Raw genomic sequence first — 27198 nt, 5'->3', positions numbered from 1 at the left:
ACCCCCTCCCCAGGCTAACAAGATGATCAATATTCGGTTCCACTCCACCCTTTCAAAATTTAAATATCAAAACAGATCCCAACTTTCAGAGCATGTAAATCACAGGAGTGGAAAACCGCTGCGCCACTCACAGAAATAGGACTGTACTTCCTTCTCCCATCTTTAAAGTATACGTAAGGAACCTCAACTCCTCTCTTCAAGCCAAAAGGCAACACTTCTCCGTCCCCGAGTAAAACCCCTGGGCTTTCATTGGTAGAGCCGCCATCATGTCAGTGGCGTTTACCTCAGCGCGACGCAAGGACTGACTGAGCGGGCGGCGAGATGCTTTCAGCCTCGGACACTTGGCGGGTTCTGAAATGGCCGTGCAGGCCAGATTCAGGACCCTGGCAGGCTGGATTTGGCCCACGGGACATGGTTTGAGGACCCCTGGCCTACACTGACTGGGACATTCTGCATGCCAAGCAGATTCTCTAGGGCTCCCCATAGTTCACTAACCTTTCAATGTTATGCTATTAGCAACCGTGGAGATTCCACCTCCCTCTTTCGAAAGGAGAAAACTCACCTGATCAATTAATAATAATAATAATAATAATAATAATAATAATAATAATAATATATTTATACCCACCCACCTGGCTGGCTTCCCCAGCCACTCTGGGCAGCTTCCAACAAAATATTAAAATACAATAGTCCATCAAATATTAAAAGCTTCCCTAGACATAAAAATAACAACCATCCATTTTCAGTCAATTGAATTAGCAATTAATCATTTCTGGAAAGGGAAATGGCATACTTTTTTATTAGCCTAAAAAGCATGCATGAGAAAGTATTACTCATTTATGATGAGAATAGGATTAATTTATTTTGAAATTTGCTTGGTCCCTCCTTGGTAGCCAGTGTGATTGTTTCAGCAGGGCTAGAACTCAGGACCCGCTGCCTTGAGGGACATCTAAGAGCAGTTGGGCAGGGGAAAGGTCTCCCTTGGGAGGTGATGGACTCTCCTTCCTTGGAGGTTTCTAAGCAGAGATCGGACGGCCATCTGCCATGGATGCTTTAGCTGAGATTCCTGCATTGCTGGGGGTTGGACTAGATGACCCTGGGATCCCCTCCTATCTCTCCACTCCGGAATTCTAGGAAGAGCTTCCTTGCCTCCTGCAAAGCCCTTTTCCCTGCAAGCTTTTCCTCTGGTTTCTGGCCAAGGGAGGGAGATGCTCAGAGTCCAGCCAAGAGCCTCACCCCCAAAAGGATATCTGGGCATTGGCATAGCCAGGGTGGCAGCTGCCCCCCTAAATCCATAAAAAATAATAAGAATCTGAGGTTCTGCCAAGCGAGAGAGGGCTGAGCTGGAGGGACTCGGCTTGGCAAGGGTTAAAGAGAAGTGAGCTGCCTTCCTAGAGAGGCCAGGAAGCAAGAGGGGGCAGGTCCTCCAGAGCCAAGGCCCCTCCCTCCCCAGTCCTTTCCTTGCTTTGGGGTCTCTCCTGCAAGGGCTGCCTCGCTGTCCCCTCCTGGGATCTGGTGAGTCTCCTCTCTCTCCCCCCAGAGGGTGCAGTGGGGAGACAGTGGGGGTCCCAGGGCTGCAGCAGGGGAGGATGCCTGGGGGGCCTGATCAGGGAGGGGCCAGGTCTGCCACGCTCTCCTTCCTGGAGATCAGAGGATCCCAAACTCATTTGGCCCTCCGCCCCCCCCTTTCTGAAAAAATCTCCCTTCTTTAAACAAAGGAGTCCCTGGAAGGAGTCTGTGTGACATCGCTCAGCCTCATTGCACAACAGAGAAAACATATGCAAGTGGTTTTCCAAAACTGGACTAGGAGGTGGACTAGCCGCCCCCCCCCCCAGAACAACGGGGAGGAAGGAAGGAAAGGTGGGAGAGGAAGGCCAGGAACAAAGAGAGGGATCCCAGCCCATAGTCTGGCTGCTGCATTGCGGACCTGTTTCCCAGTCGTCTCCCAGGGCAGCTCCACATGGAGGCCACTGCAGCAATCCCCTCGCACCCAGAGCATGGCATCCCAGGACCATATCCTCTCTGTGCCAAAGGGATTGTTGCTGGCAAAGCAGCCGGAAATGGGCGCTGCTACTCACCGAGCCTCCAGGGACCTTGGCATCAATGGCTGTGTGTTTGTTAAGCTATCTATCAGAATGATAATAATAAAGTAATAATAAATTACCCACCTAAATTTCAAGGAAGATGTTTTGGCCCTGCCCACTTGGCCCTTAAGGGGTTGGTCAGATACATGCCTGTCCCTCAGAGCAAAGAAAAGGGCTTCTTGCTTCCCCGAATAAAATTTAAGATATTAACTGATGCTAAAGAAAGAGGTGGATTTGTCCTGCCAGACCTTAAACTTTACTATGAATCAGCTGCTTTTTGCTGGCTGAGAGAATGGCTGCTTCTTGAAAACACAGATGTGTTGGATTTAGAAGGTTTCAACAATGTATTTGGTTGGCATGCATACTTGTGGTATGATAAGGTAAAAGCACATAAAGCGTTTAAAAATCATATTGTTAGAAAAGCACTGTTTAATGTTTGGATAAGATATAAGGATTTGTTAGAAAATAAAACCCCAAGATGGTTGTCTCCAATGGAAGCGAAGGCTCAGAAAAAACTCAATATGGAGGCCAAATGGCTGAAATATTGGGAAATTTTAGAACAAGATGGAGACAGAATAAAACTACAGAGTTTTGAGAAATTGAAAAACAGAGTGCGAGATTGGCTTCATTATTACCAAATAATGGAGGCATATAATTCGGACAAAAAAGTTGGTTTCCAGGTGGAAAGGTCAAAATTGGAAACAGAATTGTTAGATCCCAAAATTAAGAACTTGTCAAGAATGTATAACTTGCTGTTGAAATGGAACACTCAGGATGAAATGGTAAAATCTGCTATGATTAAATGGGCACAAGATGTTGGACATAACATTATGATGGCTGACTGGGAACTGTTATGGACCACAGGTATGAAATTTACGGCATGTAATGCTCTAAGAGAGAATTTAATGAAAATGATTTACAGGTGGTACATGACACCAGTCAAGCTTGCAAAAATTTATAATTTACCTGACAATAAATGTTGGAAATGTAATGAGACTGAAGGTACATTCTTTCACCTTTCGTGGACATGCCCAAGGATTAAGACATTCTGGGAGATGATTTATAATGAAATGAAAAAGATATTTAAATATACCTTCCTGAAGAAACCAGAGGCCTTTCTCCTGGGCATGGTTGGCCAATTGGTGCCAAAGAAGGACAGAACTTTTTTAATGTATGCAACAACAGCAGCAAGAATACTTATCGCGAAGTATTGGAAGACACAAGATTTACCCACCCGGGAAGAATGGCAGATGAAGTTGATGGACTATATGGAACTAGCGGAAATGACTGGCAGAATCCGAGACCAGGGAGAAGAGTCGGTGGAAGAAGAGTGGAAAAAATTCAAAGATTATTTACAGAAATACTGTAAAATTAATGAATGCTAGAAAAATGTTGGAATGAAGTTATATGGCTTTAGCAGAAAGGTTATAAGGAATTAAGTATAAATGGATTTTTAATGTATCAAAGAGAAAAAAATAAGGTTAAAATAAGTTAAGATAAATTACAGGACAGAAAACTGAGGAAGATGGAAAGGATTTGCTGAAACAGTTAATTGAAGTGGAATACAAAAAGGGAGGTGTGAGGAAGTCGTGGAAATAAGTGAATGAAAGATAAGATACTGAAATTATGGATGTGTTTTAAATTGTGCATGTTGTATTTTATTAATTTAATGTTTTTAATGTCAGTGTTATGTAGTGTTTTTGTATTGTATTGTATTGTTTTGTTGAATTATTTTTCTTTTTTTATAGTCTTTAAACTGTTAATAAATATTATTTTTTTAAAAAAAAGAAAAGAGACCCCACCCCAGGAGTCTGTCTGGAGAGCGGCAGAGAGTCCAAGGGCAAGAAAAGGAGACAGAAGCAGGGGAGTGGGGGTGGGGGTGGGGAGCAACTCCTGAGGACCCCGGGGTGAGGACCCCCACTAGAGCCAAGCATCCATTTTTCACAAGATACAAACGATTCCCTTGTCTGTTGGTTCTGACTTCATGCATTGACTGGAAGGCAGCAGAAACCAGGTTGTTTAATCTCCCAGAAATCCCTTCAGTTGCCTCCACATTTTGCGTGGCTAGAAGGCTAGAGACATATTTCTTCTCCTCTTCCTCCTCTTTCTTTTCAAAAAGATAGCTCATGGTCTGGGATGCGGTGCAGTCCAGCCCTGGTTCCCAGCAAGACTCATCCATGCTTGCTCAGGGGACCATTTTCCCCGCTGTCCTACAAATTCTGTAACAGATCAATGTATTTGCTTTGTAGAATTTCCTAGAGCTTTTCATTACGACAAACAGAAGGTTGCCTCCTGAATCAGGCAGAAGGAGAGAAAGCAGGTGAGAGAGACTTTCCTCTGGATACTCCAAAGGGGCTCCAAACAGGACAAAGAACATCCCACAATGATCCGTTTTCTGAGAAAGCATCTATGGAATGAGATCTCACACCCTTCAAGTCTTTGCCATTCTCTTTCTAATATTTCTCACCATTCTGTGTTTTGAATCCTTGTTTCTTTTTCAGGGAAAAGATCTCTTTGCAGAAATGGACCTGGATTCCTGTGAGGCAGAGAGGCCTCCGTTGGACACCAGAGAGAGGCCACTGGGTAGGGAGGAAGGTGGTTTTTCCCCATTTGGTCTCATTCTTTTGGTTTTCCAACTCATCTGAGGGTTCTTTTCATCTTGTTTTGGTGGGAGACAGTTGGGAAGAAGGGTCCAGAGGAGGGGAGATGTATTTCTGCACCACAAACATATGAAATGGGCACAAACGTCCAAATGCTCTCAGCAGGTAAGGCTTTCTCAAAGGCCCATCTGCAGTTAGAGATGCCCTGTTTCACCTGTGAAAGAAGCCGGCACTCCTGGCATCCTGCTTACCTATTTTCTCTTGCAGGTGGCAGAAGGATGCCAGCAAGACCTCCTGATCTGTCTTTTCATGGGGGCAGAAGGGAAGCAGCAGCTGTGGAACCAGATCAGGTCAGGGGAAGCTGCCTTGTGGGGACAGAGGCTGAGAGATGGAGCAATGTCATGGACTGGTTGGGCACAGAGGAATGGTGGGAGGAAGCAGCCGGGGAACCAGGAAGGGAAGATGGCTCAGAGCCCAAGGAGTGGAGGTGGAACAAGGATGAACGGTCAGAGGAAGAAGAGAGAGAAGCCTGGGAAGAGGAGGTGTCAGAAGCTGAAGGGGTTACAGGGCTTAGTGAGCTGGGAGACTCTGTGGCAGAATGCAGTGCAGAATCAGAGGAAGACGAGGAAGGAGGCGAGTGGGAGAGGAAGGTCGGGAGGCAGAGGTGAGTCAGGATAAGGAAAAGCCACCAGTGTCTCCCTCTCCTTTTTCCAGAAGCCCCCCCTCCCTGCTCGTCTCTCAGAGCCAGGAGACCCCCTGCAATGCAGGAATCTCTGCTAGATCATCCAAGACAGATGGCCATCCAAAACAGGCTTATTTTATTTCTAGTTTGATCACTGAATGCTAAAATCGGTTTCTAAGCAGTGAACAAATCAGAACAAATAGTGGCCTGGATGCACCTAACCAGCCCCATTGGCTGCAAAATGGGGCCTGCCCACCATTCCTCCCCCTCTCCATGCCCCCATGAACTCCTGGAATTTGGCTCTAGGGCATTGGGAGGGAACTCCCCAGAACAGCTCAGGAGGAGAGGAGAAAGTGGATCCTTCCATTGGGGAAACTGGAATGCTTGTGTAGGCAGAATGACTTGGAAAACACAAGGTGGAGTACCACCTATTTGCACAAAGATGAACACCCATAATTAAAACGGAAAATAAAATAAGCATCCAGAATTAATATGTGCAGCAAAGCAATCCTGTTGAAACAACACCACAATTAACAGGAAGGACACAACAGAGCATTGTGTAGCAGATCATATTTCTGCTGTCTCAGAGGAGGACATTTCCCTTTTTCTTTTAGGGTCCATTGTGCTTTGAAAATGTCGCTGTTGGTTTCACAGACAAGGAGTGGGCGTTCCTGGATCCTGACCAGAGAGCTCTGCAAAAGGACGTCATGGAGGAGAATCCTGGGATTGTGACCTCTCTTGGTAAGGCTCCCTGTGGGATCGTCGTATTTGCTGGAACTTCAAAAAATACCTCTATGTGAACAACCTCATATATTTTCACAGAGCTCAACAGCACCCCCTCTAACACCTGGGAACCTAACATCCCTACAATAAAGAGTCAATTAGAGTTTTTTCTTTGAACAATCTTCCTCAGATTATTCCTTTTTCTACCATGATTGAGCTGCTGTGAACTTCCCAGGCCATCTAAAATGTCAGCTTCAGAATTGTTAGGAAAGATAAGTAGCGTCAGGTTTTCTGTTTTTGTTTTTGCTCCTGTCAGTCTTGGGTTGACCAAAGAGACGACTGGCAGTGAAGCTCAGGTGCTGCCAGCAAGAGAAGAAGCAGGCCTAGGGAGAGGAGAGTTAGCAGCGGAAGCCAGAGAGGAGGGGGAGAGCAACTGTAATCTGAGCTCTGAACAAAGGGGAGAAGAAAAAGAGAGACAGAGTGACAGACAGCTGTGTGAGAGCAATAGGAGTGAGTCAGACATTGGAATGCAGGAAGCATTCTCTGCCAAATCTCGTAGGATCTGAGCGCAAAAGATACTGGAAGAGAAGGTGGGGGCTTCCGTGCTGGGGAAGGGGGTGGAGCTCAGTCTGGGCAACTCCATCTTGTGGGGAGGACGATGAGTAGAGGAGCTCCGTCCAAGTTTGTTGTTTTAGCAATAAATCTGAAATAATTAACAGCCAGAGTCGTCTCACGTTTGTGGGAGAGACCAAGCCATAAGAAGGACTGACATTGGAGATGGAGGGGATGCCATGACTGGGCCAAACAAAATCCATCCCAGAGAAGAGCTAGGCTTATGGAATCTCAGGTACAGTGGTGCCTCGCAAGACGAAATTAATTCGTTCCGCGAGTCTTTTCGTCTTGCGATGCTTTTCGTCTTGCGGAGCACGGTCAGTCGCAACTGCACCTCTTCAAGCGGTTTTAAGAAAAAGGAAACAAACTCGCAAGACATTTTCGTCTTGCGAAGCAAGCCCATAGGGAAAATGGTCTTGCGAAGCAACTCAAAAAACGAAAAACTCTTTCGACTTGCGAGTTTTTCGTCTTCCGAGGCATTCGTCTTGCGAGGTAGCACTGTAGTAGTAGCAGTGATGATGATGATGATGATGATGATGATGATGATACAGTGGTACCTCGGTTTACAAAATTAAGCTTTTCCAGAACGGGTACCACTGTAGTAATAATAATAATTTTTATTTCTACGCTGCCCATAATAATAATAATAATAATAATAATCTGATTCCAGATAAAAAGAACATTAACTTTAAAATGAACAACTTCTACTAGTGGCCAAAATTGTGGAAACCTTTTATGAAAAGTGTATTTCTGAGGTTTGATGGCTCATAACTCCACCTTTGTGTGGAATAATGCCATAAAATTATATAGCAATGGAAAGATAATTTAATGAAGAATGTAATGCAATGACTTTTATGAAGGAGTATTTATTAGAACAGCAGTCATAAAGAAAAAACATGAAACCTTTGGTAACCATTGGTAACCTTTAGCTTTCATTACGGCCTTACAACACCTTCCCATGAAGTGAATCAAGTTTTTAGTTCTGCAGTTGTAATAATGTGAAACAAAGACTGAATTATTGCCTCTGTTGATTGGGCTTTATTGCTGGGTTGCCTCTGTTTAAAATGTTTCTTTAGTCGACTGCATAGATTTCCAATTGGGTTAAAGTTTTGGCTATTCCCAGGCCATTCTGGCAGTGGAATGGGATTATCTTGAAAGCACTTTTTCAACACAGCAGCAACATGACATGGAGCTGAATCTTGTTGAAGTAGAAAACAAACAAACAAACAAACAAACAAACAAACAAATATAAATGCTTCAGTATCTGGGTAAAGATCACCTGCGGAACACTTCAGTTTGGGCTCAAGCTTTTCGTTTATGTATTTGGGGGGTGTTTAAAGTCCAGTCGCGAACAACTCTTGGGTTGTGGCGCTGCAGTATTGGTGTTAAATAAGTAATGATCAGACGAAAGGCATCCTGGAAAAAGGAGATTGATCTGTGTGTGCAGCTGGTCTCCTGGCCCTGAAAGGCTGATGCAATGTAAGAACCTAAGAATGCAAGAGTCTTGCTGGATCCATATAGGTCCATATAAGGTCCATATAGTTCAGCATCCTGGTCTCATCTCAGGGACCAACCAGATGCCCCAATGGGATGCCCATTTGAGATTCCCAGCAAGTGGCATTCGGAAGCATATTGCCTCATGCAGCGGAGGTCCAACACTGTAGTCCTACAACAGCCATGCAAGGTGGGCCAGAGCCCTTGGTCTGGATAGAGGCAGAGGCTTAAAGCCCCCAGCCCTTCACACTAGCTTCTGTGATAAGAATTTTAAGGTCTTAAAGGTAAAGGGAACCCTGACCATTAGGTCCAGTCGTGACCGACTCTGGGGTTGTGGCACTCATCTCACTTTATTGGCCAAGGGAGCCGGCGTGCAGCTTCCGGGTCACGTGGCCAGCATGACTAAGCCGCTTCTGGCGAACCAGAGCAGGGCACCAAAACACCGTTTACCTTCCCGCTGGAGCGGTACCTATTTATCTACTTGCACTTTTACGTGCTTTCGAACTCCTAGGTTGGCAGGAGCTGGGACCGAGCAACGGGAGCTCACTCCGTCGTGGGGATTCGAACCGCTGACCTACTGATTGGCAAGTCCTAGGCTCTGTAGTTTAGACCACAGCGCCACCCGCTTCCCATTTTGGGGGCATTTACATTCCCATTAATGACGCAAATTCTGCCCACATCTTTTGCTGCCATACAACCCCAGATCATCACACTATCTGGGTGTTTCACGGTTGGTGTAATGCAAGTAGCATGTAAATCTTCTCTGATTCTTCTCCTCACGTATTTCATGCCATCACTACCAAGCAAGGAGATTTGGGTCTCATCCCTCCAAATAACACTGTCCCATTGTTCCGCTGTCCAGTTAACATGGGTTTAATGTTTTCAAGCTTCGCTTGAGAGATAACAATGGCTTTTTCCTTTGAATTCTAGCCTTAGACCAGTCCTTGCACTCAGCTTCACATTACATTGCGCCATGTCATCTTGTATACACCCAGATGATATTCTTCTGTCATGTAGGGACAGTCTCTCCATTCTTTGATCGTCACTTGCCTTTGTGCACCTTTTCCTGCCTTAACCAGTCTGATTTTGTAGTGACTGAGTCTCCTTATACCTCTTCAAAAATATAGAAATGCCAGCTTTGGTTAAGTTTTTCCGAATCTTTCATCCAATTTCTTCATAACTGTAGCCTTGTTCACTTAATAGTACTATTTTACATTGCTTTCTGGGTGACCAGTCAACTCTTTCTGCAATTTCTATAATTTTATTATGTTTTTCAACCTCACTAAATGAAAGAAGACAGAAAACCAACCAATTTGTTAGCAATCACGTAACACACTGACAAAAGTCAACCTAAGCAAGTTGTGCTTCCTTTTTCTGGTTATTGTTCTATAATGTTTTATAGAATATGGATAATTGAACAAACTTTGTAGAATTGCATTCTTGATTAAATTATCTTTCCATTGATATTTAATTTTATAATATTACTCCAAAAAAAAAAAAAAGGTCTGTTATGAGCCATCAATCCTCTGAAATACACTTTTTTCCAAAAGGCTTCCACAATTTTGACCACTACTGTATATAAAACAAAGCAACATTCAACAACTCATCAGAATCTAATAATAAATATGTTGGTTAACGACAAGCAACACAGGTAATGAACACACACCCAACTTGAAGCGCAGCATAAATTAATAATGCAGAGTTTTTAAGTGAAAGAATAAGAGCTTTACTGAGTTAAAATGAACTTCTTCATAAAAACATGGTTCCAAACAGTTTGACTGAGATTACATACTGACTCTGCTCACAACTGAGGCAGACAGACTCTGACTGAAATCTTACAGAGAACACAGAGAGAAAATGGCTGCTAAGTCACATGTCAGAGTGACTCAACAGTTAGCAGTTAGGCCTGAATGACTTTAGCAGGCCCAAATGATTGTGCAGTCCTAGCACTTCCCAGCCTGCTTTGCTGCTTCTGCTCTCATGTGTCTTTGTCACATGACACTCCCCCAAAGACCTAGAGAGCAGAAGCATAAACATGAAAAATTAACTTATTCATATACTTTGTCCACAAGATTCAGCTTTGCAATCAATTCAACATGTTGCACCCTAGGGAACATGTTTTGTAAATAAATCAGACAAATTATCCTGTGATTGACAATAAACCAACTTAATCACATTACATTGTATATAGTCTTTAACATTGCAAAATTTGGTGGCCATGTGTTTTGCACGTGCTGAAGTGTTCCCTGAATTAGCGATTGTGATACCAGCTTGATTATCCTCATAGATTGTCACAGGCTGTTGCACTTCATATCCCAAATCATTTAATACCTGGATGTACCATGTGACTTCGTCACACGCTTCAGATAATGCAGAAAATTCTGCCTCACACGTAGATGTGGCAACAAAACCTTGCTTTTTGGATTTCCAACCAATTAGTGAATTTCTAAACATGACCACTAGACTGCTGGTTGATTTTCTCGTGGGTGGACAATTTGCGAAGTCACTGTCCACAAACACCTGCAAATCACTTGAATTAGATGCAGATAATTTTATACACTTACTCTGTGTACCCTTCAGGTATCTCAGTATTCGCTTCACAGCAGCCCAATCATTTACACTACGCTTACTCACTTTTCTGCTTAGAATACCTACACAAAATGAAATATCAGGCCTTGACCATTGGCTCAGGTACAGAAGAGATCTCATTACCGATTGGTATAAATCTGGTTGATCAAACAAAACATCACTTTCAGTCTTTTGAAAATCTACAGTCATAGGGGTTTGCACAGTATTACAATCCTGCATTTCTAGCTGTTCAAGCAGACCTTTAATCTTTTCTCTTGGCATATTAAGAAACTTCCATCTGCTTCTCTGCATATTTGGACCCCTAAATAGTGACTTATTGGTCCTAGGTCTTTCAGTTTGAAATGTTTTTCTAACTGATTTGCTATCTTTGGAATTTTACCTGTGGAACTACCTGCCACCATCAAGTTATCTACAAAGATCAAAACCAATATGTAATTGTCGACTGATCCTCTTGTATATAAGCAAGGGTCAGCAATACTTTTAAATCCAAGATTTGAGTTGTGTGTTTATACAATCGTTCCAGCATTTAGCACTTTGCTTAAGACCATAGACAGCTTTGTCTAATTTCACACCAAATCATTCTCCTCCTCAAACCCTGGGGGTTGTCCCATGTATATCATCTAGTCCAGAGGAGCATTTAGATATGCAGAAGTAATATCATAATGACTCACTTCCAATTTCTTGTCGGCTGCAACAGACAAAACAAGCCTCACTGATTCTGCCTTGGCAGTGGGCGCAAAAAGCTCACCATAGTGAATTCCTGGTTTTTGTGCAAAACCTTTTGCTAGCAGTCTAGCTTTAAAACTTGTGTCACCAGACACCTGAATCTTCCTTTTAAAGACCCACCTGCTAGAAATTCACTTTTCACCTGGTGGCAATTTGGTTAATGTGTAAACCTTATTTTCTTTGAATGATCTCAACTCTTCTTTCATGGCGTCAAACCATTGGGTTTGTTCCTTAGAAGGTAGTTTCAGAACTTGAGCAAAGTCCTGCAGCTCTGTACAATTAACATGACACCCTTTTGTTGCACCAAAAGTCAATTTATCTGGAGGGATACCCTTGGTAGTCCGTGTGGACCTCCTAGGAATAATCACTGGGCTTTCCTTCTCTTGTTGCTCCTCCAGTTCATCATTTTGTTGTTCCTCTCATTCACTGCTTGTGCCACTTTCCAAAGTGTCAGTGTCTGAGGGCAAATTTCCCCCACTTTCTAGCCTTTCCTCAGCAACTGGCTGCCTGAGAGGCTCCTGTGGCTGTACTGAGAGAGGAATTAAAATACTAGGATTGGCATGAACCTGTTCCCACCTATCCTGTTCAGCAAATTCAGCAATTTGTGAAATGACTACTCAGCCACGTCCCAAAGCAAAACGATAATGCCTGCTAGAATAGCCCTGATAGCCAATGAAACGTAGCTTTCTGGTTTTAGGCTCACCTTTGCGTCTCAGAGACTTGGGGATATGAACAAAAGCCCAACTCCCCCACACGTGTCAACCTCTGTAATCCGGTTCCTTCCCAAAAAGCATTCTGTAGGGAATATCACCAGTGGCAGTAGTGAAAGTATGGTTCACTAGAAAATTTGCAGGCAGGAGAGCTTCTCTCCAGAGCTTTGCATCATTTTGATGCAATCCAGCATCAGTTAGCAAGCTGTCCTTTACAATTTGTTGTCAGCATCGCCCTTGAGCCAGTGTCACCAACTGGACTCATCCACTTCAGCCCCGACTGGGCTAGGCGAGCTGGGTAGCACTTCCAGAGACCACCTTCTGCACAGGAACAGGTCAAAGTGCTGTGGACTCACAGCTTAGAGTTGTGAGCACCGGATTCACTTCCACAAGAAGATAGTTGTCACACAGCAGAGTCTAGCAGAGCATATAAACGACTCGGAGAGCAGCTCTGTAGAATATCTTCTTTATTCTATAACTACAACTATAATACACAACTATATACAGAGCTAAATAGGTCTAAGCATAAATGAATGCTGCACTGCACTGAGTGTCTGCAGCTGCTCTTAGCAGCAACCTTATCTATACACACGATCTCTAACACTCATTCTCTCTCTCTCTCCGACACTGACTGACTGACACTTTGATGTGGTGCTGGAGCGGAATAAGTAGAGAGGAGAAAACCGCCCCTCCTCTCTGGAGAATCAGCAGAGAACATCAGCAGATTCTTGGATATGGGAGGGGTGAAATCTCCTCATCCTCCCCCATTTCATCCGACCATTCAAGAATCTAAACATAACTGTAATTTACACACACACTCCAAAAGTTGTTCTCTGCTTACAACCTTTGTTAACATATCTGCAGGTATCTCTCTCCCCCTTTATCTAAGACACTTTTACCACATCCTTAAACAGTTACTGCAACCACTCTGTGTCTATCAGGAAAGAGTTGAAACACAAACCTCAATCTGTAATTCACACAAAATACACATTGTGAATATACAAACGAATAAGCAGCTTCTAGAAAAATTCTTCCTACATGTTTCTTCCTCTCAGATACAAATTGACATTATTAATTGGGCAGATTTGAACAAACCACTTTTGTACTCAAACACACGCTTTCCTTCAAATACCAGGTAAGGAAATAAATGCAGCGTTTTGTGCTATTACTGCTCTCAGCACACTTCATGCTTGGTTTAAAAACCACATCAGAGTTGCTCGTGACTGCAGCCTTTGCAAACTCTTCAGAAAACCTTTTTGGTGGCACACCTTTGGTTGTTCTTTCGGATCTGCGCAAAACTCTCTGATCCTCTTGTTCTGGTGCTTCCTCCTCTTTGGGAGAATGGGGAGCTAAAGTATATGAAACTGCTAAGTCTGAATCTGCGTCAGACTCACCTGAGGCTTTTGGGCTCTGATAATCAGTGCCACCATCAGAAACTACACCGGCATCAGAATTATCATCAATTACAACAGCACTTGCCTCTCTCTTAACTGTCTTTGCCCCTTTTGCACCATCATCACAAATGGGATGGCTTTGAAAAATGCCAACTCTGTCCCATTGTGGAATGTCCTCAATACTCCTTGTCAACTTGATTGTTTTCGTGACTGTGATCAGGACACGATAAGACCCTTTCTCATATCCTAGGAAAACACCATGTTCTCCACGCTTGCTCAGTTTGTCACCCTGCACCCATACCTCCGAACCAAAAATTTTAAAGTGCTTTACACATGGCTTTCTTTTGTGAGGCATCTCATATGGGGTGCAATTTACAGCAGACTGGTACCTCCTGTTATACGTGACAGAAAAACGAAAGAGCTTCGGCCCAATAGAGATTGGGCAGCCCCGAATCATGTAACAGCATTCTGATTCCTTGCTGCAGGGTCTGGTTTACTCTCTCACATAAACCATTCTGCCAGGGTGATTTGGGCGTGGCAGTCCTATGCTCAATGCTCTGTTCAGAAAGAAAAGTCTCAAACTCTTCTGAACAAAATTCACCTCCCCTGTCACTGAAAAGACAATGTACATTCTCACTATGTACATTCCTAAGCCATTTACAAAACTGGCGAAACTTAGTAAAGGCTTCAGACTTTTTCTGCAACATATAGACCCATACATATCTTGAATAGGAGTCTATCAACACCATGAAAAACCTCGAATTGCCTCTAGAGAGCGCTAGAGGCCCCACTAGGTCTGCATGAATGACTTCGTATGGTTTCTTGGCTTCTCTCCCAGACTCTGTACCTTTGGGAGCTTGCCTTGCCTTACTCTCAGCGCAAGAAACACATTTCATATGATAGGGACATTCCTTCAATTTCATACCCTCAACCATATCATGCATTTTTGCCATAGCCTGAAAATTCAAATGACGATAAACGCGGTGGTAATAATGAATACATTGGTCATGCAACTTCTCATTCTTATCAACAGAGATATTGCAACACTCTTTCTCAGTTGCTTTTGCAGTACCTGTAACAAAAGGCAATTGGTACAAACCATTTACACATTTTGCATACAGAATGAGCTTGCCATCTCGACAAATTTCACAACGAGATTTAGCAAACACCACCTTAAACCCTTGACGATCAAGCTGGGAAACACTCAAAAGATTGTCCTGAAGATGAGGAGCATACAGGACATTCTTAATTGTAGCATTCAGGCTCCTTAAAAACACAGTTCCCTTAGCCAAACTCCTGAGAACAGTCCCATCTGCTTGATGAATTTCTATCTTGCTTCTCAAGCTGAACAAAGAGACTTTCATTTTTGGCCACATGGTTGGAGCAGCCAGAGTCGACCACGAAGAAACTCCGTCCACGTTGATTGGAACAGCGAGAGATCGAAGCTTTTGAAGTAGCAGGTGCTTGGGAATTTCGTCCTCCTCCCCCTCTGCCTCTGAAGTTTCCCTTCTTCTTTGAAGATTTCTTGCAGCACTGGAAACTCAAATGGCCTTGTGCTCCACACGAAAAGCACCGCCTCAACTTTAGAGCTTTAACAGCAGCAGTTTCACTTTCACTTTCCCCTGCTACTGGAGACTCAGGCACATTTTCAAGCACATTTTTAACAGCACAGTCCCAGCTTTCTCTAACAGCCTGTCTGCGATCCCACTCATTCAAGAGCACGCTAGGCACATAATCTTCTGTTAGCCGGTCAGAAGGCATCGTAGAAATCTGGGCAGCTACTCCATCATAAGACTCATCTAGGCTATTTATCATCAGCATTGCAAACACAGCCTCTGAAATAGCCAGGTCTCGCTGAACAAGGTCCTGTCTGAGACGCTTTATTATTATTATTTTTTATAAGATATTTATTGAGGTTTTACAAAAAGAAAAGTTTACATAAATAAAACAAAAAATCGTGTAATAAAAAAGATACAAAAAGATACATGACAAAAGAAAAAATAAAAATACAGAATTCAAAAGACAAATAGATACAAAAAGAAATTAAAAACAAATCCGTTTTTGTAACTTTAAATTCATTTGACTTGTTTCCTTGACTCCCTCACACCTCCCCTTTTTGTATTCCCATTTAAATAATCAAATCAGCAAATCCTTACCCTCTTTCATTTATCTTAACTCTATATCTTAACATATTATAACTCTATATTTTCATCCATTTATCAATTCATTTTTGCATATTCTTATTAACTTTTGTTGCTAAATACCACTTATTTCCAATCCAAACATCATTTTAACATTCATTAATTTTACAATATTTCTGAAGGTAGTCTTTAAATTTCTTCCAGTCTTCCTCCACCAACTCTTCTCCCAAGTCTCGGATTCTGCCAGTCATTTCCGCCAATTCCATAAAGTCAATCAACTTCATCTGCCACTCTTCCAGGGTAGCTCTTGTGTCTTCCAATACTTTGCAATAAGTATTCTTGCTGCTGTTGTTGCATACATAAAGAAAGTTCTATCCTTCTTTGGCACCAATTGGCCGACTATGTCCAGGAGAAAGGCCTCTGGCTTCTTCAGGAAGGTATATTTAAATACCTTTTTCATTTCATTATATATCATCTCCCAGAAAGCCTTAATCTTTGGGCACGTCCACCAAAGGTGAAAGAATGTACCTTCATTTTCTTTACATTTCCAACATTTATTATCGGGCAAATGATAGATTTTTGCAAGCTTGACTGGTGTCATGTACCACCTATATATCATTTTCATAATATTCTCTCTTAAGGCATTACATGCCGTAAATTTCATACCTGTGGTCCACAACTGTTCCCAGTCAGCAAACATAATGTTATGACCAATATCTTGTGCCCATTTAATCATTGCAGATTTAACCGTTTCATCCTGTGTATTCCATTTTAACAGCAAGTTATACATTCTTGAAAGTGTCTTAGTTTTGGGATCTAACAGTTCAGTTTCCAATTTTGATTTTTCCACCTGGAAGCCAATTTTTTTGTCCAAATTGTAGGCCTCTCTTATTTGATAGTAATGAAGCCAATCTCGCACTTTATCTTTTAATTTCTCAAAACTCTGCAATTTCAACTTCTCTCCTTCTTGTTCCAATATTTCCCAATATTTCGGCCATTTGGCCTCCATATTGAGCTTTTTCTGAGCCTTTGCTTCCATTGGTGACAACCACCTTGGGGTTTTATTTTCCAATAAGTCTTTGTATCTTATCCAAACATTAAACAATGCTTTTCTGACAATATGGTTTTTAAATGCTTTGTGTGCTTTAACCTTGTCGTACCACAAATATGCATGCCACCCAAAAACATTATTAAAACCTTCTAAGTCCAAAATGTCTGTGTTCTCAAGAAGCAGCCAATCTTTCTTTTTTTTATATATAAATTTTTATTAATTTTCCAACATAAATTAAAACACAATACAACTGACAATACATAAACAAACAAACATATAAACACGTATAATTTCATAACCTCTTTTTCCTAAACCTTATTTCAACGACTTCCCCATACCTCCCTTTTCTGCATCCCTATTTTAAACTTTTTCAGCAACCCCTAATTTCAATAACTTATAATTCACTTTCTTTAATCTTTTTTCTCTTACCCAATTATTTATCACTGCAATTCTGTTTTACATTACCCATGACATTTTAGCACTCATTAATTTTACAACAGTTCTTAAGATAAACTTTAAATTTCTTCCAATCTTCTTCCACCGTCTCTTTTCCTTGGTCGCGGATTCTGCCAGTCATCTCAGCCAGTCCCATATAGTCTATCACCTTCGTCTGCCACTCTTCCAGCGTGGGTAGTTCTTGTGTCTTCCAATACTTTGCTAAAAGGACTCTTGCTGCTGTTGTAGCATACATAAAGAACGTTCTATCTTTCCTTAACACCAATTGGCCTACCATGCCCAGGAGAAAGGCCTCTGGTTTCTTCATGAATGTGCATTTGAGCACCTTTTTCATTTCATTATAGATCATTTCCCAGAAGACCTTAATCCTTGGGCACGTCCACCAAAGGTGGTAAAAAGTACCTTCAGTTTCATTACATTTCCAGCATTTATTATTAGGCAAATGATAGATTTTTGCAAGCTTGACTGGGGTCATGTACCACCTATAAATCATTTTCATAATATTCTCTCTTAAGGCATTACATGCCGTAAACTTTATACCGGTGGTCCATAACTGTTCCCAGTCAGCAAACATGATGTCATGACCAATGTCTTGTGCCCATTTAATCATAACTGATTTAACCATCTCATCCTGTGTATTCCATTTCAACAGCAAGTTGTACATTCTTGACAAATTCTTAGTATTGGGTTCTAACAATTCTGTTTCTAATTTTGATCTCTCCACCTGGAAGCCAATTTTCCTGTCCTGTAAGAAGCAGCCAATCTTTCAACCAGCAGAATGCTGCTGATTCATAGTAAAGTTTGAGGTCTGGCAGGGCAAATCCGCCTCTTTCCTTTGAAGAATCTGAAGAAATGTGCATGCACACGAAAGCTCATACCAAGAACTAACTTAGTTGGTCTTTAAGGTGCTACTGGAAGGGAAAAAAAATTTTTGTTTTGACTATGGCAGACCAACACGGCTACCTATCTGTAACTCTTTCCTTTGCGTCAGTTAATATTTTAAATTTTATTCTGGGCTTCTTGCCCTGCCAGACAAATCTAGAAATGTCTCTCTGCCACTTCTTGAAACAGTCCATCTTGTCCAGAATTTGCAATGATTGAAACAAAAATAACATTTTTGGCAGTACATTCATCTTTATAGCTGCAATTCGGCCCAACAAGGAAAGCTTCAAATTTGACCATATTTCTAAGTCTTTTTTCACTTCTGTCCAACATTTCTCATAGTTATCTTTAAATAAGTTTAAGTTCTTAGCAGTCATATTAACCCCCAAATATTTAACTTTCTTAACTAATGTTAAACCTGTCTCCTTCTGAAACCTCTCTTTTTCAATCGGTGTTAAATTTTTCTCGAGAACTTTAGTTTTTAACTTGTTCAACTTAAATCCTGCCACATGACCAAATTCTTGAATCAGTTCTAATACTCTTTTCGTACTAGATTCTGGCTCCTGTAACGTTAAAACTAGGTCATCTGCAAAAGCTTTCAATTTGTATTGTTTGGCTCCGACCTGAATACCTTTAATCAGACGGTCCCTTCTAATCATATTTAATAAAACCTCCAGGACCGAAACAAAAAGCAATGGGGAAATTGGGCAGCCTTGTCGTGTACCTTTCTCTATCTTGAATTCCTCTGTCACCACGTTATTAACAATTAGTTTAGCCTTTTGTTCTGAGTAAATTGCACTTATACCATTTTCAAACCCTTGACCAACCCCCATCCCCTGAAGATTTTTCTTCATAAAACTCCAAGAAATATTATCAAAGGCTTTCTCCGCATCTATAAAAATTAAAACTGCTTTAGTATTTATGTTCACTTGCAACTTCTCCAAAATGTTAATTATATTCCTCGTGTTGTCAGACAAGTGTCTGCCTGGGAGAAAGCCGGCTTGGTCCTTATGAATCTCTTCCACTTTTTTTAATCTATTAGCCAAAATGTCAGCAAATATTTTGTAATCCACATTAAGCAGGGATATGGGGCGGTAGTTCTTAAGTTGCGTCTTTTCAGACTCAGTTTTTGGTATAAGTGTAATGTAAGCTTCCTTCCACGACTCCGGTGCCTTTTTCCCCTCTAAAATTTCATTGCAAACCTCCTTTAGTGGCCGAATTAACCAATCTTTCAAGGATCTGTAGTATTTGGAGGTTAAACCATCTGGCCCTGGAGATTTACCCAGCTGCATATTCTGGATGGCACCTTCCACCTCCTGTTCTGTAATTTTGTGATTCAACATTGTCTTATTTTCTTGAGAGATTTTTTGTAATCCATTTGTTCTTAGAAATTGGTCTAAATCAGTCTCTTTCTGTGGCCCTTGTGTATATAGTTGTTTGAAATATCTCTGGAAGCACTTTCTAATCTCCAATGGATTCTGTATGTTCTTTCCTTCTACATCCAAATTTGTAATGGTATTTAATTTTTGTCTTTTCTTCATCTGCCAAGCTAGCAGTTTCCCACATTTATTAGCCGATTCAAATGTCTTTTGTCTCATCTGCTTGATTTTCCATTCTACTTCCTGATTTATCATTTTCATGTATTGTACTTGATATAACTTAATTTCTCTCAGAATCTCTTGCGACTTTGGTTTCGCTCTTAGTTTCTTCTCTCCTTCTTTTATTTTTTCCAAGATTTTATCTTTTTTCTCATTTTGAGTTCTCTTCTTTATTGCATTCTGTTGAATCAGAAACCCTCTCATGACCGCTTTGCTTGCGTCCCAGATTGTTCTTTTTTCAACCGTAGTATTCAAATTTATCTCAAAATAGTCTCTCAAGATTTTTTGGGCCTTCTTGGTAACCTCTTGATCTCTGAATAAGGTGTCATTCATCCTCCATCTGAAGGAACCGATTGGTGTTAGTTTCATCTCCATCTTCACCACATTATGGTCGGAGCAAGTTTTTGGGCAAATTTCCACTTTTCGAGTCTTAGGTGCCAGTCCTCTAGTTATCCATATTTGGTCAATTCTTGTCCATGTCATGTTGGCTTCAGAAAAGAATGTTCCCTCTCTTCCAAGGGGGTTCTTGGTTCTCCAAATGTCAATCAAGTCCATATTGTCAGTCAGTTCAAAAAAGGTTTTTGGTAGTCTGCCGTCTTTAGTTACCACCTGTCTCTGCGACTTGTCCATGTTTGTGGATACCACTCCATTCATATCTCCCATCATAATAATGTTATAGTCCATATAGTCAAACAATGTCTCATGCAATTTCTTGAAGAATTCAGATTTCCCCTCACTGTCTGAGACGCTTTAACTGAGATAGATGGCTAGGCAAATCACCACCTTTCTCCAACTGCAGCCTGCACAGCTTCTTGAAGAAAATCACATTGGAACCAGCATTCTGCCTCAAATGCATATCCCTCAGTTTATGCCAAACAGCTCGTGCAGTCTCTTGACCCTCTAAGTTCACCAACAAGTGGTCTGCAACACTCAAAACAATTGTCCCACGGGCTTTCATGTCTGCAGCATGCCACTCAGGCCAATCATCATCATCCTTATCGGGAGGGTCATCTTCTATAGTGAATAATAGCTTTTCCCTCTGTAAAAGCGCTTTCATCTTGACCTGCCAAACTGCATAGGTCTCAGGCATGAGGAGAGGAAAGGACAGAGCCATCTGGCCAAATGTGCATAGGCCATGTCTGCTATTACTTAGAGCAAGACACTTCCCTCGTGCAAACACAGATAAATAAAGCCTTGGACTCCTTCAGCCACTCTCTCTCCCACTCAGAGCGCAATTAACAGGCAAACAGGGACACTATCTTCTTCTCTTGGCAGTCAGCAACATACCTTCATAAATCAAGCAGCAGCAACAGCGGCAGCTTGAACACTCTGCTCCAAAACAGCTCTGCTTTTGGGCACCGCAAATTAGTCCAGCATGCAGCCTCCGTTCCACCGTCCGGCAATCAGCAACAGAAGCCTCTGGCGACTGGGATGACTGGGACGACAGGGATGACTGGAACAATGACTGGTCAGACGACTGGGCCCATAACCGATGTCAGCATCGCCCTTGAGCCAGTGTCACCAACTGGACTCATCCACTTCAGCCCCGACTGGGCTAGGCGAGCTGGGTAGCACTTCCAGAGACCACCTTCTGCACAGGAACAGGTCAACGTGCTGTGGACTCACAGCTTGGAGTTGTGAGCACCGGATTCACTTCCACAAGAAGATAGTCGTCACACAGCAGAGTCTAGCAGAGCATATAAACGACTCGGAGAGCAGCTCTGTAGAATATCTTCTTTATTCTATAACTACAACTATAATACACAACTATATACAGAGCTAAATAGGTCTAAGCATAAATGAATGCTGCACTGCACTGAGTGTCTGTAGCTGCTCTTAGCAGCAACCTTATCTATACACATGATCTCTAACACTCAGTCTCTCTCTCTCTCCGACACTGACTGACTGACACTTTGATGTGGTGCTGGAGCGGAATAAGTAGAGAGGAGAAAACCGCCCCTCCTCTCTAGAGAATCAGCAGAGAACATCTGCAGATTCTTGGATATGGGAGGGGTGAAATCTCCTCATCTGTATGATTCCTACACGTCTCTCTGCAACTCCATTTTTCCAGGGACTATTTGGACATGTAAGACGATGCGTTATTCCATGGCGATAAGCCATACCTGGAATGATTACTTAAATATTCACCTCCTCGGTCAGTTTGGAGTTGAATAACTGGCCTTTGAAAACGTCCTTCTGCCCATACCTTCCAGGACTTAAAAGTATCAGCACATTCTGATTTGTTTCTCAATAGATATAGCCACGAATACCTTGTTTTATCATCCACAATAATTAGGCAATATCTAGATCCTCCCTCACTCTCTGGAAAAGGACCAGTTAAGTCAGAATGAACAAGTTGCAAAGCATGTATAGAAATTCTATCACTTTAACCTGTTATTGGTTGCAACTTTGATTTTGCTTGCTTGCAAATAGCACAATCAAGGTATGTGCTGCTCTGGTTAACATATAAATCTTTACATATTTTTTGCATGTTCTCCAGATATTTGAAACTTGCATGCCCCATTTTTCTATGCAAAGCATGGATGCAGTTTTTATGGGGGCAATTAGAGTTTTGCTGACATAGTTCAGTTATTAACACATCCCTTTTTCCAGCTTTAGGTCTCTCTGTGACCCCATCACTGGGCGGAGAATGCTGTAAAGAATACAAGCCATGTACCATTTTTGTAGAAGCAATTACCCTGCCCTGCTTCTTAATAAAACACTCATCACCCTCAAAAATAAATTCAAAACCAACATTTGTAAGGCATGAAATTGACAATAAAGAAAATTCTAGTTCTTCAACAAACAATACATCCCTCAATTCTGCATCTAGGCATGGCAAATAGCATGTACCTATACCTGAGATTGGGCAATGCCGCCCATCAGCAAGACAAATGCTGTCCTTGCCTTTTGGCAATTTGCTGAGTGTTGTAAAGCAGTCAGGGTTGTTCATTATGATTCTGGCAGAGCCAGTCCAAAATGTAGCCGTCTGGAAAAAAAATCTTTTCTTGCGGTGGCCGAGACGAAATGCATCCACTTTTCTGTCTCACATGGATCGCTCACTTTTCCTGGGATTTTCACACAGCAATTTTTCTTCATGTGCCCGAGCTTGCCACACCGATAGCATTTCTTTGCCAACATGGCACGATCTGTGGAGCGTTCTTTGGTCCCATCTCCTCCTGAGAATCTGGGTCTCTGGTTAGCAGGGTGACTCAAACTCCACCAGTCTGCCTTCTCACTCAGCTTTTCCACGCGCTTTTCAGATTCCTCCTGTAGACAGGTTGTGACATACGCCATCGATAAATCTTCTTGCCTCATGCTTTCAAGAGAGGCTATCACAATATTAAAGCTTGGTGGGAGACTGGATAGCAGGATATAGATTTGATCCAGGTCCAGAAATCTTTTACCTCTCCTTTGCAACTAGAGGAATAATGTGCAAAGTCTGGAGGTTTGTGACTAAACATCCACCTTCAGGTAGCACAGTTCTGTACAGTCTCCTGTTGTTGTTGTTTAGTCATTTAGTCATGTCCAGCTCTTCGTGACTCCATAGACCAGAGGACGCCAGGCACTCCTGTCTTCCACTACCTCCCGCAGTTAGTCCAATTATTGAACAAGCACTGTCAGACAGGTGTATCTAACGTAGACGATCCCAATATTGTTTGGCAGAGTACAAATCTGCAATGTGCAGGACCTGTGGTTCCTCTAGAGCCAACAAAATGTGCGCTCTGGCTCTATCATCTTCTTCACCTTCCTGCTCAGAGGGTTGTGGCTTCAAACCAGTTTCCACATAGTGCCAAAGTCTATCACGTTTTAGAACCAGTTCAAGCTTGAGAGCCCAAGTCAGGTAGTTCTTACCATTCAGACATTCCATCTGGGCAGTGTTGCAAAGATTAATAAACTGCGTAGGTTACTGAGCTGGCATGGCTTCCGCTCTTGCTGCATCGAGTCTGCTTCTTTGGTACGCAGTCACACCACTGGACATTCAGTCCCTTTGAGGTCCTCAGCGACAGTACCCTGATTCTCCAGCTTTAGCAATTCGCCATCCATAAAACACAAGGCCCATAACCTGACGCTCAGCGTAAATTAATAATGCAGAGTTTTTAAGTGAAAGAATAGGAGCTTTATTTGGTTAAAATAAACTTCTTCATAAACAACATGGTTCCAAACAGTTTGACTGAGATTACATACTGACTCTGCTGATCACAACTGAGGCATACTGACTCTGACTGAAATCTTACAGAGAACACAGAGAATGGCTGCTAAGTCACATGTCAGAGTGACCCAACAGTTAGCAGTTAGGCCTGAATAACTTGAGTAGGCCCAAATGATTGTGCAGTCCCAGCACTTCACAGCCTGCTTTGCTGCTTCTGCTCTCATGTGTCTTTGTCACGTGACACAACTCCCTTCAGTTCTTCTCCATTTATTCCTGAGGCTCTAATTTTGTCTTCATTGCAGATTGTGATGAATTGGAAATCGAGAACAAAGGTGACCACGATAAAGTCCCCATAGAGGAGAAGCCAGATAAAAATTTGGAGTGTGGAGAAAGCTGCAAACAGAACTCCCATTCCACTTCCCTTCAAAAAAATCTTATTGGAAATAAACCCTATCAGTGTGTGGAATGTGGAAAGAGCTTCAGTCAGAGCGTCAACCTTATTTCCCATCAAAGAATTCATACAGGGATGAAACCCTATCAGTGTGTTGAATGTGGAAAGAGCTTCAGTCAGGGCTCCTCTCTCACTTCTCATCAAAGAATTCATACAGGGGAGAAACCCTATCAGTGTGTGGAATGTGGAAAGAGCTTCAGTCACAGACAGAATCTCACTTCCCATCAAAGAATTCATAGAGGGGAGAAACCCTATCAATGTGTGGAATGTGGAAAGAGCTTCACTGATAGCTCCTCTCTCACCTCTCATCAAAGGATTCATACAGGGGAGAAACCCTATCAGTGTGTGGAATGTGGAAGGAGCTTCAGCCAGAGCTCCTCTCTCACTTCCCATCAAAGAATTCATTCAGGGGAGAAACCCTATCCTTGCTTTGAATGTGGAAAGAGCTTCAGTCAAAGACAGAATCTCACTTCCCATCAAAGAATTCATACAGGGGAGAAACCCTATCAGTGTGTGGAATGTGGAAAGAGCTTCACTGATAGCTCCTCTCTCACCTCCCATCAAAGGATTCATACAGGGGAGAAACCCTATCAGTGTGTGGAATGTGGAAAGAGCTTCAGTCAGAACTCCTCTCTCAGTTCCCATCAAAAAATTCATACAGGGGAGAAACCTTATCAGTGTGTGGAATGTGGAAAGAGCTTCAGTAATAAGGACAGTCTTACTTCCCATCAAAGAATTCATACAGGGGATAAACCCTATCAGTGTGTGGAATGTGGAAAGAGCTTCAGCCAGAGTTCCTCTCTCACTTCCCATCAACGAATTCATTCAGGGGAGAAACCCTATCATTGTTTTGAATGTGGAAAGAGCTTCAGTCACAGTCCGAATCTCACTTCCCATCAAAGAATTCATACAGGGGAGAAACCCTTTCAGTGTGTGAAATGTGGAAAGAGCTTCAGTCACAGTCAGAATCTCACTTCACATCAAAGAATTCATACAGGGGAGAAACCATATAAGTGTGAGGAATGTGGAAAGAGCTTCAGTCACAGTCAGAATCTCACTTCACATCAAAGAATTCATACAGGGGAGAAACCCTATCAGTGTGTGGAATGTGGAAAGAGCTTCACTGATAGCTCCTCTCTCACTTCCCATCAAAGAATTCATACAGGAGAGAAACCATATCAGTGCTTTGAATGTGGAAAGAGCTTCAGGAATAGCTCCTCTCTCACTTCCCATCATAGAATTCATAAAGGGGAGAAACCCTATCCATGTGCGGAATGTGGAAAGAGCTTCAGAAACAGCCGCAATCTCACTTCCCATCAAAGGATTCATACAGGGGAGAAACCCTATCAGTGCTTTGAATGTGGAAAGAGCTTCAGTCACAGCTGCAGTCTCACTTCACATCAAAGGATTCATACAGGGACGAAACCCTATCAGTGTGTGGAATGTGGAAAGAGCTTCAGTCGGCGCTCCTCTCTCACTTCCCATGAAAGAATTCATACAGGGGAGAAACCCTATCCGTGTGTGGAATGTGGAAAGAGCTTCAGAAACAGCCGCAATCTCACCTCCCATCAAAGAATTCATACAGGGTAGAAACTCTATCAGTGTGTGAAATGTGGAAAGAACTTCACTGATAGCTCTTCCCTCACCTCCCATCAAAGGATTCATACAGGGGCGAAACCCTACCATTGTGTGAAATGTGGAAATAGCTTCATTCAGAGCTCCTCTCTCACCTTCCATCAAAGGATTCATACAGGGGAGAAACCCTGTCAGTGTATGGAATGTGGAAAGAGCTTCAGTCACAGGCAGAATCTCACTTCCCATCAAAGGATTCATACAGAGGCGAAACCCTATCAGTGTGTGGAATGTGGAAAGAGCTTCACTGATAGCTCCAATCTCACTTCCCATTAAAGAATCCATACACAGGTGGGAAAAACCATTATACAGCTTTAGAATCCAGGCTTTGGCTAATTGATGTGTATGAAGATAAAAGTGTTATGGGCCTTAATTTATGATGAGTTAAAACAAATGTTTGGAATAACCTTTCTAAAAAGACCAGAAGGATTTCTGTTAAGTATTGTTGGCAGGGACATCCCAAATGCCTTTAGAGAGGTATTCTTATATGCAACGGCCGCAGCTTGGACTTTGGTGGGAAAGGGGTGGAAGGAAGAAGTCCCGACAGTAATGGACTGGCATAACAAGCTACAAGAATTTGCTGAAATGGTGAAGTTGACAAATAGCCTGAGAGGCAATTCAAAACAAAAAATTATTTAAAAGTGGGATAGATATATGTTCAAAAATACAGTAAAGGTTCGCTATCTATGCTATCATTCAATTGACGTTGGAAAGAGACTGAGTTGAGAAATAAGACCAAGGGTACATATTGATATAGGAATGTATTAGATAAAATGTAAAGAAATATACAGTAATAAGAGCACATTCTTTTGTGAAAAAGGAATATAGAATGGGATAGACAGGAAGTCCGAAGTGTTGGTACATATATGATTTTGGAATAATTTTTTGTCCTTGTTTTCTTTTTCTTTTAGCATATAAACTTTGTATACATGTTGAAAATTATAGTAAAATAAGCCTTGTGATGTAACATGATAATGTTTACCGATGTAACATAAGAACATTAATATTTTTTTTTAAAAAATACATCTAATGCCCTTTTAACATGTGATGTTTTGTGTTTTTATGTTGTGTTTTATGTTGTAACCATCCTGAGACCTGTGGGTGTAGGGAATAGGTGCCAACTCTTCACCCCCCCAATAAAATATTTGAGGAGGCCACCCCCCAGGTTTTTTTTTTTTTTTTTTGGATGGAGTTACAAACTTTGTTGATCAGGGGACTGC

General features: G+C 42.1%; 2 protein-coding genes across 4 annotated transcripts in view; both read left to right on the top strand.

Annotated features, from left to right (window-relative positions):
• The window catches only part of LOC128412213 (zinc finger protein 345-like), a 71571-nt gene extending 44416 nt beyond the window's left edge, over positions 1-27155 (top strand). Inside the window, exons 5-6 of the mRNA XM_053385087.1 lie at positions 5981-6107; positions 24198-27155. Coding sequence (XP_053241062.1) covers positions 5981-6107; positions 24198-25936 — 1866 coding nt within the window. The 3' untranslated portion in view covers positions 25937-27155. The remainder of the gene's footprint in view (positions 1-5980; positions 6108-24197) is intronic.
• Positions 1-27198, top strand: part of LOC128412207 (zinc finger protein 420-like) — a 378482-nt gene that overhangs the window by 44363 nt on the left and 306921 nt on the right. For 2 of the 3 annotated variants that reach the window (XM_053385067.1, XM_053385065.1), the window contains exon 3: positions 4586-4667. In XM_053385067.1, coding sequence (XP_053241042.1) covers positions 4586-4667 — 82 coding nt within the window. Of the gene's footprint in view, positions 1-1446; positions 1516-4585; positions 4668-27198 lie in introns of those variants that run through there. The other variant, XM_053385069.1, reaches the window with a different exon arrangement.

Source organism: Podarcis raffonei, chromosome 4, assembly GCF_027172205.1.
Source record: "Podarcis raffonei isolate rPodRaf1 chromosome 4, rPodRaf1.pri, whole genome shotgun sequence".
NCBI classification, from domain to species: domain Eukaryota; kingdom Metazoa; phylum Chordata; class Lepidosauria; order Squamata; family Lacertidae; genus Podarcis; species Podarcis raffonei.
The sequence above is the reverse complement of the archived record's forward strand: the minus strand, read 5'-3'. Positions and strand labels throughout refer to the sequence as shown.